At 39.4% G+C, this 20,839-nt stretch overlaps 1 protein-coding gene across 1 annotated transcript in view; it reads left to right on the top strand.

The window, feature by feature from the left end:
• The window catches only part of znf804b (zinc finger protein 804B), a 108,143-nt gene extending 87,618 nt beyond the window's left edge, over positions 1-20,525 (top strand). Inside the window, exons 3-4 of the mRNA XM_065245500.2 lie at positions 15,919-16,049; positions 16,344-20,525. Of these exons, the coding sequence (XP_065101572.2) occupies positions 15,919-16,049; positions 16,344-19,677 (3,465 nt within the window). The 3' untranslated portion in view covers positions 19,678-20,525. The remainder of the gene's footprint in view (positions 1-15,918; positions 16,050-16,343) is intronic.
• Positions 20,526-20,839: the final 314 nt, after the last annotated feature.

The following is a 20,839-nucleotide window of genomic DNA, read 5'->3' as shown; positions in this document are numbered from 1 at the left end:
AAAAAAGGAAGGAAAGTAAGAAGTGACGTTTAGGTGCACATCAGTGGCGGTTCTAGACAAATTTCACTAGGGGGGCCAAGGAGGGGCCAGTGTTTTACCAGAGGGGCACATAAAAAAATGGCAAGAAATTATATTTAAAGATTATAGGGTTGGTTACAGGAATTAGTTTAATAGAGGACTAGGCCTTAGTTTAATTAGGGAATATAACTAGTTTTAACAAACATGCCTTACTAAATACATTACTTGTGTGCATTTTGAAGCAAAACAAAGGGCACTGGTGTATTTTAAGATATGGCATATTGGCATTGCAAGTTGTTTTCAGTTTGGACAGCTCTTACATTTATTTTAGTCTAGGACTAGTCTAATCCCTTTCTGGGAAACTGCCCCGTAAACTTTATTTTACTTTACAATCATATAAATATTTATTTAATACAAGAGTGAGTGCAGGTGCAAAAGGGGAGCTTGGCTCTTTTCTAAAGACCCCCACCGAAAATCATGCGAGCCTACTCAATAAACTTTATGAAATGTACACTTTTATAAAGACAATCGTTTGTTTTAGTTTACATTTTAAACACACATTGCTAGACGGTTAGGGACCACAATCTAATCAGTATTTAAAATAATATTTATTTTAAAATATAAACATTTGTATATGTAACATTTAATTATATTCCTCCAATTTATGCACGTATATGTAAGAGCATAATTACAAGCGCTTTTTACAATATGTAAACTTTAAAAAGTTAGCGAGATGTTGGTTTTGCCGGTTGGTGATGAGTAACAGCTGTGAATGATCACAACACGCAGCCACGTCACAGGAGAACAATGCTGCGTCCGAAACCGCCTACTACATACTATATAGTACGCGAAAAGCAGTAGGCGAGGCGAGTAGTATGTCCGAATACATAGTATTCGAAAAACAGTATGCGAAAAGTACCCAGATGACCTACTACTTCCGGTTAGATTTTGCAGTGTGCATACGATGGACGCTTCACTATCCCATGATGCCCCGGACGAGGAGTTATCCAACGCAGAAGAAGAGGCACGCGGCTGTTTTCGCGCTGAAATGACATGACGTGATGACGATGTATGTCACGTGATGTAGCAAGATGGCGGATGTAGTACGTCCGAATCTCATTCATACTACCAGGATTCATACTATACAGTACCTACTGTTTTAACGGAAAGTAAGTAGGTACTTCATCTAATTCAGTACCTACTATACAGTATGCGGTTTCGGACGCAGCCCAAGTGAACAGTGTCCCAATGTCAAGTCAGCTAGAGTCCTTACCAGTGCCCAAACCTGCATACACATTCTCAACATTGGGAGATTGGTAACGAGTTCGGGTTGGGTGCGCTGCTCTAATTTGCCCGTGTAGAACGTTGCGTCGCATTAGTTCCGCTTTTTGCGCTCGCGTGTAAACTCAAAATGAATTTATAATTTTTTATTTGGTCAGCACGGGGTAGAACCGCCACTGGTGCACATGGTATCCGTGAATGTGGGAAGATCTGTCGATTTCAGCAAAATTGGAACTATTTGCCATTGTGTATTCATATAGGCTACTTTATCAATAATTTGATGGTTTCAGTATTTTTTCAGGTGTGAGTGTAGTACTTTCAGTGTGATTCGGACAAGTGATATGTTTTAGCAATTTGTTTTTGATTTTAAAGCAGTTGCTTGTGTGTGGCGGAGGACCTAATTGGCAAAAGATGCCTTTGGAAGAATTGCTGTATTTTTCAGCAGGGACTAACAGGACATGCTAACAAGCCGAACCTTGAGCGCTTTACACATTAAACCACGGTTTTCTCAAAATTTGTAAAGGATGCTTTCTGCACCTAGACAGAATGCATCGCCAACAGTCACAGAAGAAAAGATGCCGACCAGCTTTCAAACATAAAGCTAAACCTATCAAGTCTGTATATGAGAGTCAGATATTGAAAAGAGATAAGGAGATAGAGAGGCAAATATTAGTCAGAAGTGTCAAGAGGACATTCTTGAACAGTTTCACTCGAGATTCAGTACAGAATTTGCAGGGAATCCCCCTTAGACATCATGTTCCCGAGGTGGATTTCAAGCTATAGAGCCTTGCAGATATGAGCTTGCAGATAATCCATATTTCATAGCCCGCAGTTAAGGGAGTGGGGGTGCAGCTGAGAAAGGATACAGTCAGATCTAAAGAAGCCCAAGCCTAGTCATGTCTATGTTCCTATAAAAAGCGCAGCAGGCTGCTTAATGTTTAAAAAATAGCCGAGAGACATGAGAGAGTATGTGAGCGTAAGGTCTGTCCTCCGGGCATTTAATGGTGTGTGAGGGGGTTTCTAGAAGAAGAAAAAGATCATTTATTTTTAATGCTGCACAAATAGACCATTTGTCCTTCAATGAACAATTCCACCGTGGGTTAGCACTCAGAAAGTGTTTCTGAAAAAACCCCGGCAAGAAAATTAAAAAGTGCCGTCTGCTTTTGTAGACAAAAGCGGTGAGTCAGCAGATCGCCTGAAATGAACGAATGGATAACAGTTACACGGGAACGAGGGGATAAACTCTAATTGCACAAAACTTCATTTGCAGCAGACGGAGGATTTGCAAGATTCTTTATGAACTTTTAAAAGCCTCGGGGTATTGAGACCGGTTCTGTTCTGTTCTGTAAACAATCACTTTAGATGTTCCAGTCATTGCTCGAAATCTCATTGAGAGCATCTGACAAGACAATAATAAAATCTTAGCTTGGGGCTCAGAATCAATACCTACTCTTTTGTCTACAATGCATTAAAAATACACTGCACTTATATAACCATTATGTTCTTTTCTGCTAAGTACTTACTCCCCAGTAAGTTAAATCTAGCGTAACATTGACATTACAACTCTCTCTTCTTTTTTGTCACACACAATGTTTCTCAACCAAAAGAATGACATCTTTCAGCCTGTGTGCATGGAGAGAAGATATTGATGGGTGCTTCACATCACCTTTTTGCAATCTCCCGTTTCAAATCTCTTCCCTCACATCCCCTCAGCTTCAAAGGTTTTGCTCTCTTGATCCTCTAAGGCACCTTACGCACTGACTCATTACAGCGTTCATGCACACGACACACATAAATGTCACACATCACCTAACCAGACAGCCTGTCATCTCAAGAGCTGCTGAGGTAGGTTTTGCCACCGTGGCCTATGATTTCAACGCGTGAGCTCTTTGTTATGTGCGTGTGATACAGCGGTGAATCTAGAAAATGAGAGGATTATCTGTGCATACAGATTGGGAGAGAGGATAATCCACACATTGATTTTTTTTCTTCTGGGAAGAATAAGGAGTGGTGGTTTATGATCAACTGTAAAGTAGAGACACCAGTCTCCAAATCTTGGACAGGGATTACACAGTCTTTCGCGCTTGGATGTCAGATAGGAGATTGTGGAAGGGACAGTACATTGTTTGAAACAGCTCTCCGTAATCTTTAGTTTACATTTCAAATTGCTAGATAGGTGCTTCTCACGCGTGAGACTTTATCATATTTCCAGGAATTTTATTAAATATCCTCCTGAGCAAAACGCTCTCGCTCTGCATGAAACTGTCCATAGAGATGGTACGCAGCGAGAGAGGGAGTTTTTCATTTTCTTTTCAAGTAAATGCCCCAGGCTTATCGCTGCCTCTCTGCACCAGCTGCAGTTGGCCACAGAATCGTCAGTGATGAGATTAGGGTGAGCGTGATGGGCGCAGACTCCCAACAGACTGTGTATGCACTGAAGGTGGCAGAATACAGGTGATAGGTTTTTCATCCAGCAGGAATGGATTTAGAGATCTGAGAATGTGCTGAATTGATGCCACTGAGCAGAGCAGAGTTAATGCATAGCCATTAATGACATTGGTGTCTGTCTTTGTTGCATGGTTAAACACCTAAGCCCTTCACTTACGCATGCCGAGTTAAACTAATAGAGGAAGTGCTACACTAGAAACAGGATTACAAATAGGTACTCGCTTTTGAAGGGTTGTAGGAGGGCTTTGACATTAAGTTACCCATGCATAATGTGATTTACAAAAGTAGGGCATACTGTATTCCTGAATCGACAATCTTTGATGTTTCTGTAACAACATTCCTAACCATTTAGGGTTTGCAAAGGCCTATGACTGTTTGATGGAAATGTTGTTTCAGTACAAATTAAAAATGTTGATGTAGGAATGTTTAAGTCACATTATGTAATTACATGTGTAAATCACATGCCATATTTGGGTAACTTTATGAAAACTAAATTCACAGTTAAAAATTGGTTTATTTTAGTTGCTTATACAAACCAAAAGACAACTGGTAACAAACAGTGCTTTCTAATTTTTAACTTATTAACATATTTTACTTTTCGGAGCCACTCTGAATTTTTGCATATATTGTCAATTGGCATTAAAACCAAACTTTGGTATAAAGAGTTTACCTATTATTCATAGTGTCCTAGTAAAATGTTTGTATTTTAACTATTTCCCCGCCAGCATTTTAGGCAGTGCCAGCATTTTATATGATTTTCACAAAAGTTTAATAAAGTCCAGAAAATGTTCTTCTTTAAATATATAAACAAACAATATATCAAATGAAAGAACGGAAAAACAAACAATATCATCCTACCTTAATTTTTCTTTTTTATTACCTGCAAATATGGGTAGGTTTCTTCAAAAATACCAAATTTTAAGCAAAAACCTGATTTAAAATTTTTTTTGGAATTCCATTTTTGTAAAGGACTTTTGATAGAGATCAGATTCAGAGTTCTTACTGTTTGCCCTTAGGGGTTGCTTCCAGGTTTTATCCACCATGTTTTATCCTCCAGGTGTCCCTCTTCCAAGAGCGGAAATATGGATTTGCTGGAAAAACGCGTCATTGGCAGGGAAGCATTTTCTCTTATTTTCTCAATGGCGGGAAAAGAGTCAGTAGATCATTTTTCAACATTTACAATATGACACTGTGTCATATAATTCTTGTTACTTCTCAACCTTTACCCTTGACCACCAGACTACACTGTAAGGACATTTTTAAGTTTACTTAGCTTTTAGGCTAAGGGAAAACATTTTTTTAAAAAAATATTTATTTTTTTACGTTTTTTACTCTGTAAAGAATCAAACCATCCCATTATCCTCCCACGGTTCAGCACACACGTACACCCCAGTGCACCGTTTGATTCGACAACGCATTTCTAATATGTTTGGTGAAAAAAAACGCCAATGTATGGTTTTGAAAACACTCTGCATTAGGGATGTCAATTTAGGCAATTTCCCATATTCGATGATCGTTTAAATGAATGATCAATCAATCGAATAATTGTTAAATGTAATAGTGCAATAAGCCTTTACTGCAGTGGCATAGGCTATAGCCAATGACATAAAAATGTGCGTAAAAACGCAAGCTTCTTTATGCAAAATAAAATATTTTTTTTGTCTGTATGACATGCGTGGATTGTAAAATGAGTCAATATAGTTGGTGTTTTGATAAAAAATCATCAATTTCATCTTGTAATAAAATAGAATGACTAGACACAGTAAACTCCGCCTCAAGTTGTTCACCTCGCTTTCCGAGTCCTTGATACACCGTTTGTTGTAATTATATCCAAGCAGCACATGAAGGGCACTTTTCCCGTTGTCACCTCAACTTAGACCTGCGACATATACTTTCAGCAAAGATGCTTATATTATGAAGATTTCAAACTTCCATTAGAAAACCCGCAACAGTGTTTAGCGTGTAGCACCTCAGCCAGTCAATAATGATGATCAATCATATATGTTGCGGGCGTTCAGAGTGTAACACTACTCATTTACAGTTTACATTTTAGTTTCTTGCCAGAATTTAAGATTACATTTTAATCTGTTCATTAAAAACTTCCCTGTGTATAGCAGCGTTGCTATGCTAATCTTGCAGGCTTCCCTGAAGAGGGTCTTTGCTCTCAGTATACTAACAGTATTTGCATTTTTTGTATCGGACCCTTTCAGATCCACTGCGGATGTCATTTAGTTGCGTTATCAGCCAGCCTCTCGCATGATGTTAAAAAGCCCAGGTGTGTGTTTGGCATCGAGCATCGTGATCCTGGCTAGTTTAACTTCTACAGCTTGTTTTCTTCTTCTTCTATTCTCTTTTTATGGCTGATGGCAAACCAACTAATTGTGCATTTGCCGCCACCAACTGGACTGGAGTGTGAAGCATAATACAGCTTGTTTTCACCCGCTGTATGTTTGCGCGTGCTTGATTTTTCGACAATCGTTAAGTTTTATCGATTGAATTCTTATCGACAATTAATCAAAGATCGATTAATTGTTAACATCCCTACTCTGCATGTGTTTACGTGAGAGTACTTGTCCAATCAACTTGTAGTATGCAAATCTGTTGCCAACCTCACAGTTCTGGGGTGTGTTTTTGTGTGTGTGTTGCGGACAGATTAGTGTGGCAAGCGAAAAAGAAAAACCGCTAATAGGGGCACCGGCAGCTTCATTTAAGTCTACTGCAGGAGCGATTGTTAAAAAAAACATGGACAAAACTTTAAGACTGGCGTATGCTTAAGTCTATACATCTAATATGACGAGTCACTTTTTGCGGCGTCATCACCAGGGTGTTGTTGATAGCACGTGATCGCAGGTGAGACGGAAACAGTACACATTGCCTTGTGTTTAAATGTTAACAAACTGATCTTCTTGCGAAGACTTGAGGATAGTTGCACAGAATATAAAAAGTAACCCAGTATTCTAAGCTATTTTATGTTCATTTTGAAGTGCACTGTATGTTGGTACATGTAGTATAATAATGCAAGTTCTCTTAAGTGAAAATGGTGATTTTGGCAGAGGGTAAAAACTGCTTAGGTTTTTATTTTTGTAGAGAAGCCTTTTGTGACCAAAGTGCTAGGTGTTTGTTACCCAATAAATCATTTTATTTTCTTTGAATTTGACAGTAGCCTTTTGTCCCCGTAAACATACACACACCGAAACCGTGACCCTAAAACCGTGACACACACCGTTAGTAATTTGAACCATTGAACCCCTATGTTCACAAACTCACACACCCCGTCTACTTTAGCTTTGTTTATTCTCTTGGCTGGAGAATTGAGTGTTAGCAAACTGACCTGCTCAGTGACAAACTTAAGCACTTGATTTGTGGTATACAGGAAGTTCCAGAGACCTGGATTCACTGATCCTAGGTGCAGTGAACTAAGGGAGGAGCCGATGTGCATTTCTCTCTGTAGACTACCAGAATGAGTAGGCTCTTATTGTCTTCTGCCCTTGTCAAACGCCTGGAGCTCTCCAGGGTCTCAGCAGCCCAGCTGAGGCTCTATTCATCTCCACCTGCCACATCCCGATAAAGGTACAAGAGAGCACAGTGTTAAAAAAAGAAACAGAGTAAGAAAGGAAGAAAGGGAGATACGACTCATTTTGAAAGCATCAGAGTACCAGATATACTTGAGGGGAAGAACAGATGGATGGAACTGTGGACAGCTCACACATACATAGATAGAGACGTTCAGACACAGGTTTGCAGTCTTGTCCATTTCAATGCTTTATTATGCAGAGGATACTCTTTGTGTTACTTATCAAAGAGAGAGAAAGACAGCAAGAGAGAGAGAGAGAGAGAGAGAGAGAGAGAGAGAGAGAGAAAGAGAGAGATCCACCTGTTTGTTGTGTCAGGTTGTAGAATAGGAAGCAAGATGACTGTTGTTGTTCATCTGTGTTCAGTAGCTCAGGTGGTCCAGAGAGGCCTGTCACAATACGGCAAATTAACCCAGAGAACTAGAGCGTAAAAAGGACCGCATGCACTTTCAATCATATGCATGCACAGGTGGTTTTAGTTAACCCAGAGTACAGGACAACTAAAGACGTGCAGACAGTATAAGTGGAACTGAGAAGCCGGCAAGCACGCCTGAATGAAGTGTTTCTGTAACAGTCCACACTACCCTACCACCCTCCCTAAGTACACTGTCAGAAAAAGTGGTCAAAATATCTACCCCAGCTGTCACTGGTTGGAATAACACATTTTGTGTACTTTGAACACAAAATCACAAATTTTATTTTATCACAACATCAACACAAAATGATACATATGTGTTAAAATTACACATAATGTGTTAAAAGCTTAACGCACAAAGATGCGTAAAAAATTAACACATGCTTTCTAAGAGTGTAGGTTATGTCATGATCCTTTTTTATTCAATGCCCAGATTTTCCAAATGTCGCCAACCACCACTAAAACAGCCAAATAATAAATGAAAAGGATTCCAAGCAGCATATCAGTGTATTTTACAGGACCGTCACAAAACAAATGACAAGAAATATTACCATTGAGAAAGAGACAACAAAAACTATCGTCATTAATCGAGGGGAACTCGCAGGATGACACAGGAAAGCAGAAATGAATCTTTGTTATATTAAGAGTATGTTATGCATTGCTTTTTTCTAATAATATTATGATTTAAACTCATGTTTTTGCATGCAAGTTTCTGTAATGGAGGGCAGCTGGAAAGTGAGAGCTGTGCAGTAAAGTAAACCTCACTTCCAAACCTTAAGAAGTGCTCTAGTGGCAGACATTAAAGTTCATGGCTTTAGCCCCCTTGTTAAAGCGCCCGACTCTTATGCCGAATCTCGCTTTAGCCGCCTTTCCACTGCACACAACATACAGACACGACAGTCAGATTGAAGTTTCAGTTTAATTGTAACATGGGAGAGAAGCTCATTCCAGCGCAAGATGCTTCATTCCAATATTTACCATAGTGGAATTAATAAATGAACGCAAATTAATGAAAAAATAAACAGCTCTGCATATATGAACAATACTGTATATGAGATTTTTTGGAGAGATATGGAGACAAGATTAAAATAACGTATACTGTAAATATTAAATTAATAATATATAACTTTTTTTAAGGATTGAAATGTTACACATTTTTACCTAATAATTTTCAACTTACACACAGTTTATGATTGGAATATATTGAAATACATCACTTCCGTTTGGCATATCGCAAGCTGTGTAGTTAAAAAAAAATTTTACGGATCCAACGCTCAAAACGGATCCGAAAATTACGCATCCACAGACGGTCGGCACCTCACGCAGCCCCTTCGCAACACTCCATAGGAATTGGTTTATCGGCTGTTGTTTGTCGTGTACAGTGGAAATGCAGCTTTTCTATAATAGAATTTCTAGAATTAATAGAAATAGCTTAATACTCTCAATAATCTATATAATCCAGTGGTTCATCATTTATTTTTATAAATAAAAATATTTGAAACATAATATGTACCGCAAAGGTACATATTAATACCTCAAAAATACATACTGGATTAGTACCACAAAGATACATACTTGTATTACAGTAGTACTGTACCACAAAAATAAATATTAGTACCTCAATAATACATGCTAGCACCTCAAAGATATACATGCTAGTACCTCAGAGGTACATATTGGTACCAAATGTATATATATCAGTACCTATGGTACATTTTAGGACCTTTATAAAATATGCTGCTCAAGTGACAACTGGTGTAGATATAACATTTTTGATCAAATACTGACTGACTAGGCAGCAAAGATTAAGGTTGCTTTAGCTTTACAGAGCTTTACAAGATTAAGTTTTAAGTGCCACTTTTTAAATTTTTAAAATTGACTTTAAGACTTCCTTTTTTCACCCTAGAAGATCTGAAGTATGCAAATATTACTATTACTTCTAGGAAGATCTCATGTAGAGTTACATAATTGGACAAGGCAGTTGTGATGGCATTGATGCCTGTAAAGAAGACAGCTGTCTCCATCACCCGAACTAAACTGAGAAGACGAACTACAATGACGCTTCAAATTTGTGCTGAAGTAGCAGCACTGTTTCTGGTGAAATTTTACAAGGTGACACTTCTTCGCCTGGGCTCCGCAAGGTGGAAAGAGATGTTTCAGCCAATTAGAGAGCAGTCTGCTCATGTCTCAGTGCTGAAATGGCAAATCTGCTAATATCTGCAAAGCAGAGTTCACAATTGGTTTCAGTCGTCAAATCAGATTTCACACTGAAATGGCACCCATGTTTGTTTGCGTATGAGTCACCGGTGAGCTCTGTGAGTGATGGGAGTGTTAAATTTGTTTGTTACTGTAATAGAATGATGCTTAATGCTCAGGTCATATGTTGTTTTTGTAGGACATTACTCATTCTTTTGGCAAGTAAAATGTGGGACAGTGCGCTCATGACTCTCATTCAAATCACATTTTTCATGAGAAGGGTTGGGATATTATGTACCTGTTGACACAAACTCAAGACAAGACAATATATTAAGGCAGTATCTCAGCCAGGACTGAATGAATATATGTTTATTATGAGAGTGACTAGGAGAAACCGTGATGTGGCGGCGAGTGGGTTGTGCTTAAAAGCGCAGTTAGATGTTAATGTATTCAATAGATGTAGCTAGCCACACCACTTTGGGAATTCTAGCCGAGGAATAAAGCATAGGTTTTGTCTAACTAAATCTTGTAAATATATCTTGGTTTAATGTAGAAAATATGTAGACATATTGAAAGGATTTCGCATTTATTAAAAGCTTTACGATTGCTGTATATGCTTTATCAAGGTAATGAACAATCAGTTGACTCTGACAGCAGATGTCTATGTTGATTTTGCACCTTCTATACATTTCCGCCTTACTAGATGGCTACTTAAAAAATAAGTAAATACACTGGGAATTACATTTTTGTTAACACACACAATGCAACATTAGTGCATCATTAATCCACTGCAAATTACACTGCATGTGGTAAAAAACCATTCCAGTTTAGTTCAATTCCAGTGCATACATATAAAAATAAACCATAATAAAAACCATGAAGCTCCAGTAAATCACCAAATATTTAACACCCGTCGCTGCTCCACAAAAAACAAAAGTGACCAACCGGTGGCATATCAGGAAGAGATACAATGTAGCAAGTCACAAAAAGACAGACAAAACAATTAAAACAAACAAAACAGCAGTGTAGCCAGGGACTTTGCCAGCAACATCAATTACTTTGGACGAGTGGTAAGCTCCCAACACACACACATATGCATACACAAACAATAGAAGACAAAGGTTCACAGTGCAAACTAGAACAAGCATTATTTCTGAAACAGAGACACATTCACAAGCATATGTGTGCCTTTGGAAACCCCTGCGGATTAAAAATAATGATCTTGGCTACTCGACTCAAACAGAGGGTACTGAGAGTGCCAGGATGAAACATGCTGCTTCGACCTACCAGGTAATGCTGTACATTTAGAGGTCTGTCTATTGCATATAATCTTTACAAAACAAACATCTTTCTTGTTTTTCTTTTTTAGGAATGTATTTTTGTTTACTTGTCCTTGCTGCCTTAAACAGCATTCAAATGAGCAACGATCATCACACATACGATGCAGGTGAAATACTTCAGTAATCCGCGGCACAAACAATAAACAATATCACTTTCTGCTTTCTTCTGGAGTGCTAACCATGGAAAGGAAAGCTAATCAAAAACAGCCTCGGTTGCTCCAGTGCATCATGGAGCCATGATTATAGGCCCTCCCAAAAAATACTGAACTCGTGAAAAACTGTTTAACGGTGTAGCTCCACAATCAAGAACCACATAATTGACAGTATATGTGTTTTAGCAATACATTTCATATATAATATATAATCTGTTATAATCGGACAGAGTTTAGGTTAATCCAGGACTAGGCCTTATTTTTATTAGGTCATTCAAGGTGTATTTACAGGATTCCCACAGGTCCTTGAAATCCTTTGTGAATCTATGGGAATAATTCAAGGCCCTGGAAAGTTTTTTAAAATTATACATACATAGATAAAGGTAATTGAAAGTGCTTGAATCTATTTTATTCAAGAAGTTTTCTGGAAAAAAAGATCCATATTATTTCCTGTGTAGTGTAGGATACTATTATACAAATTCTAGACTTTTTAAGCACACATAGGCTACTAAACTTTTCACTTTTCTTGCTTATATCTTCTGTATGCGAATGTTGATTCATACCAAAATGCTTTTTTGGCAAATGTTTCACACCTTAAAACGTCTCGGGTTACGTATGTAACTGTTGTTCCCTGAAAAGGGAATGAGACGCTGCGTTTCACTTGCCATACTTCCCACGTCTCTTTAACGCCGTCTTTGGCAATATTTCAGATAGCAATATATTTTCTGGCTCCCGCGTCACCCCGTCTTTGTCGTTAAGCCTCACCATTGGTTGAATTTGATATCACATTAAGACGCACTTGGAGGCGTCCCCAAAGTGTCACCGCAGTGACCTAGCGCGAGTTCCCTTGAAAGGGAACTGTAACAATGTATCTTAAAAGGTAACACAATGCAACCTTGCTCTAACTTGAAATGTGTCCCCACATTTAGTCCTTGAATTTGAAGGTACTGGACCTGGAAAGTCCTTGAAAGGTCCTTGAATTTGAAGTTAACTGAGGTGTGGGAACCCTGTATTTACAAACATAACTTATAAAAAACAGTATAGGTGTGCATCTTAAGACAAAACAATGTCACTGGTATTTGCTAAAATTAAACAGGACAAGGTGTTTTTAAATGAAAGTAGCTCAAACATGAGTTTTAGTCTGAGACTAGGATAAGCCCTGTCTGGGAAACTGCCCCATAGTCTATTATCATTTGTATTTTTACTAGCATTATAAAGTCTGTTATCTCATACAGTGAGTGCTTGAGAAGCAGATACAAAAATAAAGAGAACTGTTTCGCTGCTGTGTTAATGTGATTTTTTTAATAGCTGCCATTACAGGGACAGTATACAAGTATCCTTTATCACAATGCACTCAAACGACACATACATCAATAATATGCTAAGGGGTCTTTGACAAACAGACAAACCGCTGTTCTTCAACAATTATTTATTTGTTAGTGTTTGATCATTAGCACAAAACAGAATCGATGGACTGGAGGTCAGAGGTCAATAAGAGCATTGCTACACTAATCCCAATGCAACTTGGTGTTAAACCGATTGTTTGCCTTTTGTCCATAACTTAACAACTCCAACATCACATTTATAATTTTACAATGTACTGAAAGTCAGTGGTGGCTCATGACTGCTTATCTGAGAGGCACAAATTCAAAATATGTGTTTGGAGTGTCATGTGTGTTGCTTGTGTTTTCAAAATATGTGTTTGTTGCGTCATGTGAACCATGTGCATCACGTGTTTTGTCAAAATAAGTGCTTGCTGCACACACGTCAAAACCATTTATGATAAAAGATACACTCATGTTCACAAAATACACGCAAGACACTCGCTTAACAGTAAACTCTGATTACGCATTACTTGACAATGCGAGTATTTGGCAAATGCGAGCGTTTCTTTTATCATAAACCCTTTAGATGCATCTCCAGCAGGCACTTATTTTGACAAGACACGTGATGCACACAGGATCTCTCGATGCGCAGAACACATTTTGAAAAAAGGAACCACACACACGACGGGCTACATACATGTTGTGACAAACTTTGCATCGAGTGCCATCGAAAAAAGAAGTCATCGGCCGCCACTGCTGAAAGCAAAGGAAACACTATATTCAGATAAAAAATTTGCATGTTTATATCAGGATCTTTGACTGTTGCATAGTTGCTTTTGTCAATAAAAGTGTGTAGGTTTGAGGTCATTTGTTTATATTTGTTATATAAATGTATTTTCCAGTGAATGGTTAAAACGTTCTTTTGTTCTTTCTCTGTCTGTTAGTTATTCATGAGGCAGATGTTTCATTAAAAATTTCAAATGATTGAAAATCTTTTCTAAAAGCGGAAAACGACAGCAACATGAAACTATTCCAAGCTAATTATGATTGAAGCATTTAGACATTTAAATCATCAACATCTGACGTCTGATCTTTCATTGGTGCCATACGATGGGTTTAGTACCATAAGCACGTCATTTTGTCATAGACATTACATTGTTTTCAGGCTGTAAAAAAGATCGATAGAGAGAGAAGATGCAGAGCTTTCTGGAGTAGCACTTCGTGTGAAAAAAAGGCTGACTTGATCTTTTTTAAAACTCAGAAAATGTAGCAATTTTCTATGTGCCTTGCATCCTAAAGAGTAAAACACTAGAAAAAGAAGATGAGGAGAAATATATTAAGAAATGGCCATTCGGATGGCATTATATTATAATGGTATTATATTATTTTTAAATGACTGAATTCCTTTAGCATGCATGAAACTTGTCAAGTGCTTCAGTGATGTCATCAGGTCATGGTATTTGTGAAGGTCTTGTGAATAACACTTTATTCAGACAATAAAACACATTTTCTACCTCAATGATGAGTGCAGTTTAGAATCTGGAGAACATTTCTTACCTCTTGTTCTCTTTCTGTCATGCTCTCTTTTTTTTTGCATGTTTTTGTGAATTTCAATTCGCTTTAGGGATTTGCTTATTTTCTCAACCCTTATAATCAGATCTCTCCCCTCTGTGCCATTAAGAAGAAAATGATCTTGTTGTCTCTGAAACGTCATCACATTGAATAGTGAGCAGAACTAAAAAGCATCTACAACCAATTGGCTGACATCAATGATGTCTTCAGAAAGCCAAAAATCTTTTATTTCACTCACTAGAATGAAGCTTTTGTGCAGAAGTTGCGTATTTCTTTTGCATCTTGTGTATTTCTGCATTGAAATGTGGGTTTCGCTCAACCACATCATTTCTGTTGTTTTGTAAGATGGAGTTTTTTTTAGGGGAGCATTATTTGTTTATTTTTGCATACTCTGAATACTCTCCTCTGTGCAGCTCCCTGCTCCATTGAAGCCACATCATTAGTGTGTTTTGCTGTGTAAAGTCAGCAGGCTCAGTTGGAGTTTGGTAACTTCTCGCACATATTCTTCTTTACTGTCAGTGCTTGTCACCATGCAGGAGATAGAAACTGTCCTTCTCCTAGACTCCTAACATTTTAAAGTTGTGTGTGCGTGCGTGCATGCTTGTGTGTGATTATAAAATAAAGGAGTTTTTAAAAAACGAATATGCTTTAAGTCTATGATATACAGTACACTTGTGGCAACCCTTAGCACATTTTAGCTGAAGCCAATTAAACACAACAGTTTTTCTTACTTTAATGTGTAAGTGTGTTTTATTACTACAGCAAATGAAACACCTGTGCACTGGCAGTAAGAAGGGAATACAGTGGCCATGAAGGAGGCGGGGTGAAATAAATATCACAATTTCATTCCCTCTCACGAGTCTGGCTTTTTTATTTCCCTTCAGAGTAAAGTCAAAAGCGTTTGGCTGTGTTTAAGTGACTTTCCATTCATGTCTGCTGAACAAATCCAGACGCCACTGACACTTTTATTGTTTTGTGATTGTAGTTTGGCTTTGCTGATTTTCTGTTGACTTTGTTTCGATCTTTCTCTCCTCTGCCCTCAAGGGATAAAGTGATAAATAGACAGATACCAACTGGTCTGGTGGTCTGGGCCTTTAAAAGGGAGCCTTTTATGTGGAAAATTGATGGGAACTCTATTAACAGCTGTTGGAGAAAGTGGTGGCTATAGTCAGGAATGACCATATATATACAACCAAACACCTTGTAATCACCTTGTAATCATTGTTGGCTTTCCTTACATGATGCAATATTATATAACGCAAGTTTTTATTTGCAAAAACAGCATGTAACCATATTCAGTCCATAAGTGGTTTACTTGTAGCTGGACTATATTATAGACAATGGGTAGGCAACGTCGGTTTAGCTCCAGCTGTAATCAAGCACACCTGAACAACTAATCAAGGTCTAAAGAGTCACCTGAAAACTACAGGTAGGTGAGGTTTTGTTAGGGTTGGAGCTAAAATCTGCAGGACATTGGCACTCCAGGACCGACATTGTCTACCCCTATACGCTGAAATTATGGCTATTGTTTGCTGGGATACTAGGAAACCAACAAACATTTTTCTTAGTAATTTTCTATGTGCCTGCTTTGTGTCACAGAGGCTGAAGGAGTTGAAGCAGAGAGAATTTGCACGAAACGTTTCCTCAAAGTCCTGGAAAGATGAGAGGAAGCAGAAAAGAGCTCTGAAACGTCTGCACCAGCTCGCTCAACTTAAGCAGCAGCGAGATGGGTAAATTATATATTTATATCTACAATCTCATTCAATCTCTTCTGATTGTACAAAGCCATAGAGTGCAGTAAATGTATCCTTTATATCATGCAGCCATCTTAAGGGGGTCATGTCTTGAAGCCTCTCCCTTGATCATTTGAGATGAAAGAGTTTGATGTTTTATAAAAACACACTCACTTTCATGACTCAAAACTTTCTGCTTAGTCCAAGAAGAGCAGTTTTTTGAACTGCTCAGCAATACATATAATTGTAAAGAATGTTGACTGATTTTACATCTTTCATCTCTACTTACAGTGATGACAGGAAAGATCCAAAGTTAAAGTCTACAATCAAAGATCAGGATCAAGTTAAAATCTCATCCGATGGCAGTTGCAAGTTTGACACTAAACCACCTGCATCTTCAGTCGAAGATACAATTCCCATCACCACTGATGTCTCATTAAAGGCCTTGTCCTCCACTCATACGCCTACACATCAGCAGCCGTGCCATGAAAAACACCACTCCTCACCATCGAAGGCCTCTGCAGGACACCGGAGTCCCAGGGCAGGGGTCTCGTTCTGCTTCTCCAGGCGAGCTCAGCTGAAGCTTGACTCTTGTGCATCTGTGTTTAGCGATGGGCTTGAAGATGCCAGTGACTCAATGGAGCTCCAGGGCCACAGGCAGAGACTCGCTCTGGAGGCACTTTGGTCCTGCTCTAGCTCACCAAGAACCCCATGTAATGATGACCGCGATCTATCCCATGATCCTCCAGCTTTGAACTGGGCAGATGGGGACTCTCAAACAGTGCAAATGGAAGCACAAGTGGAACATGTGGAGAGCCTTCAAATTCAGGAAAATTACAGCACAACGGAGCTTGAGAAGTCAAACTGGGAGCCAGCTGGTTTAGAGGACAGATTGGCTGATGAGGGGCAGAGACCCAGGGCAGAAGGGAATTATGGGGGATCAGAGGAGAGGGAATGCCCCAGCCCCAATGTTTACACAGATGGACAGGGTACCATGGCCCAAAGCCAACTCCAAACACACGCTGACGCACACCAAAATACAAAGAAAAACAGTGAACAGGATTTTATGCAGAATGGGAAAGACTGTGTTTCAGAAACAGATATGGAAAACATCCACCCAATTTGCATGGATGTTAATACAGATCAGAGCAGTAAGGCTTTCCTAAATGTGCTCGGTAAGGACGGGAACACTCTGAAATGGCCTTCTGAACTCGTGCAGTACACCTCAGATGAGCAGCGTGTATCTTACAGTTGTAATCCGCTCTGCTTCTTTTTCAAACACAGGGAAGGCAAAGAGAAGAGCACAAACCCTGTAGAGATGGAGTTTGGTGTTGTCGATCGACTCGCAGGCCAGGATGACAGGACTGAGTCACAAACACACAATGTTCCTGGAGATAAATTAGGCATTTTAAAACCAAAGAGACCCAAAAACAGGAGAAAGGGGAAAACTCGTAGGCGTAAATTAGATGCTGTCAGGACCCGGCAAGCAGCCTGTGCGCTTAAAACCTGCTCACAAACAGAAGCTGGAGAACGCTTTGAATTCCAAAGCGCCCCAACTGACGCGTCACAACATAAGCAAGCACGCGCTGAGAGAAGGCACAAGCTTGGGAAGAGAAAAAGATCAGTGAGAGATGAAACTTCAAATGAAAGTGACACCCCAGAGCACAGCCTGAAAAGCATTATCGTAAGCTTGCATTCCACCCCGGCACGTAAAAGGAAGAAATGTCGAACGGTGAGGGGGTTGGTGTCTGCGCTGCGTTTGGTGAAAAGGAGGAGGCCTTTACCTTACTCTCTACACTACACAGCAGGAAGAGGGGATAATTATCGATGGTATGATGATGTTTATGAGTCTAAGAGGGAAGTTGCCTCAACTCCCACTAGTGACAAATCCGGGTCATGGAGTGGACTGTCAGATTTGGCATCAGATGGAGAATGGCCTGTGTACCACACAGAAAGATGCTCCACTTCACCAAGATCAAAGCCTTGGAGAAAGGAACACAGTCGGTTTAAGTCTTACTTTAGAGATTCCTCACCAAGTATTCCTGACTATGGTTACAGGCACATGTCTGATAATCTGTGTAGAGATTTTGAACATACAGAGTGCTGGGATTACACAGATTTATGCCTCTACAATAAACAGAAATATTCTGCCGTTTGTAACAGCCCTAATCAGAACGAGAAGTACAGCATCAGAAGGCACAAAAGATTTACTGAGGAGCATAAAAACAAAGAGCACAGAATTCCAGAAAATAGCAGGTTGATTTATAGAGTCTATGACAGTCCTGAACCTCAAGATGATATCAGGGACTGGTGGGATGAAAACCTCAGCCCTATAAGCAGGAGGTACAGGGATAGAGAAGAATCTTCATGGTCAAGTCCAGATAGAAGTGAAGACAGGTGGTATAATAAACCAGTATCTATTCGTAGCCCCAGCTCTTCTAGTAGCACTAGCATCTCTGATCTTAGTGGAGAATGGATGCATAATTTGAATATTCGACCATCTCCTACTAGACAGAGCCATAAATATAGCAATCGGTCAAAAGAAAGAGTAGTCAAGAACTCTAATTCTCCTCTAAGAAAGGAAAGTCTTTCCCCTCCCTTAGCTTCAAGTAACACTGTAGCTCAGCAAGATTCTTTAAAATCAAGTGTAGGGCGGGAAGATACTACCCCCAAATCTACCCAAGTGTCAACAGACCGGTGCACATTGGTTGAGAAGGATATTAAAGCAAAGAAAGCGAATGGTCCTCTGGCCCTTCCTCTAATTGGTAAACTCCCATCAATTAAGAAAGGAGCAAGAAAAATAGGGATTACTAAGGATACAAGTGGCACTATAAGTAACCATCTTCGAACATCTACAAATGTCCCATCAAATGTACAAGTTACACCTCAAACTGACAATAAGGTTCCAGAACAGCACACAGAAGAGCAACATTTAGCTGTAAATTCAAACTGCTCTTTGTCACAAAAACATGAACTCAGAGACCAAGTTGACAAAGCAGACACCACAGGGATCTACTGTGCAAAATGCACAACCCCTCCCCTTTCTGAGCAGCCAATTACATTCACCGAAGAAGAGATTGAGAAGTACAGACTTCTCCAGCTTCAAGCCCAGCAGCACATGCAGCAGCAACACCTTCAGGAACAACAGGAACTACATCACACATCTGTGGACATGAGCCATACAACATTAGCAGCTCCAGAACCGGCCAATCAAACCACTCTGTCAACATGCATGCCATACAGCATACTCCAGCCATCATCCTCTTCCGTTACACCCCACAGATCCCCTGTTAGCCTTCTTCCCCTTCATCCTTCCCTGTCTCAGCCCCACTTTGTCCCCCAAATTCCTTCTACATTTCTTCCAGCACCTCCTGCCACTGTGTTGGCAGCTCACCCCCTCCATCTGTTCCCAGCCTCAGCCTTCCACACCATTCACCCTCACCATCACATTCCTGGACTGACTCTCCACCCCCTACCACCCACCTCATTACTACCCACAATGCTAAGTCCAATGCCCATTGCCGCGGCTGCAGTGGCTGCTGCCAGTAATCTCCAATTCCACCCCCTACTACACCCTTTGTTTCGTAGCCAGGATCTTCAGTGCCACCCTGGACCATCTAGCTAGTACCGTTCAGATTGAGAATGGAAAGAATAGAAAAGTATTTCTGACATTAAATGTCCCCCAAGTGAACTTGTGATTAGTTTTTCCTCGCAGCCAAAGTTCTTGTTGAGTAGTGATTTGGTATTTCACCTGTGAGTGTTGCAGTGCCAACCAACCCAATGAAATGGGTCATTTTTCTTTTTTGATTACTTTACCACTTATCAAACACCTGCTGTCTCAACGCATCAACACAGGGCTGAACTTCTCCGGTCTCAGCGCACTGTGAACTATCAGCAGTTGAGCCCATTCAGCAGTTGGCTGAAAAAGACTATAACCTGAAGTCAAGTTAGAACATTAATGCCTTCTTCAATTAGTAATGGGTATAATTTGCATATTTTACATTTATGCTGCCAAGCAAGTTATTCAAAGGGTTTTATTTATCAAGGTCTAGGGGCCAGTCTCAACTACTGTACAAGTATTCATGAACATTTTTAAGAGTATGCAATCTGAGGTGATAACTGTATTTGATCCAGAAATACAGCATGTGATTAAGTCATTGTTTTTGGGTGAAGACATAGAATTAAAAAAAAAGTTTAAACCCAATCATGTTTTCTGTGTTGTTAAGTAGGGTAGAGTACGTTTGGATACTGACTATCTCAGCTGTAGTGTGGACATGCAATAATGTTTCTCGATCTATTCAGAGTGTAATATCTTCAATTGTATTTATGTATTCATACTTCGTAATGTAAGAAGAAATAACATGCACTTGATTGTTGCATACATGTTTAAAGCACTTTTTATTCGTTCTTATTTTGGTAGAGCCGAACATACTTTTATCTGTATGATAATGTCATGGGAAGAATAATAAATTAAATGTCATTTAAAGGTTTGTCATTACTAGCATTTTTACAGTTTAGACTTAAGGAGGACTTTTAAACACAAAAAAGACATTGACGAGCAGTTGGCATTTGCCTAGAGGTGGATTGTGGCTGAACTGGCATTTACCCTTCATGACAGCTCTTAGTAAAATCAAGTCAAAAACAGTAAATGTTAACACACCTTCGTTTCAAATGAGCAGCTTTCTCTGTTCAGATCTGAGGGACTGGGACTTTGTGTTAATGATGCTTCTCATTGCCAGCAGTGGCCCAATAACACAACTGCGCATTTGTGTTAATTAACTCTCTCT

Source organism: Paramisgurnus dabryanus, chromosome 13 (assembly GCF_030506205.2).
Source record: "Paramisgurnus dabryanus chromosome 13, PD_genome_1.1, whole genome shotgun sequence".
Taxonomy (NCBI): Eukaryota; Metazoa; Chordata; class Actinopteri; order Cypriniformes; family Cobitidae; genus Paramisgurnus; species Paramisgurnus dabryanus.
Note: the sequence above shows the minus strand (reverse complement) of the source record. Positions and strands in the feature narration are given on the sequence as shown.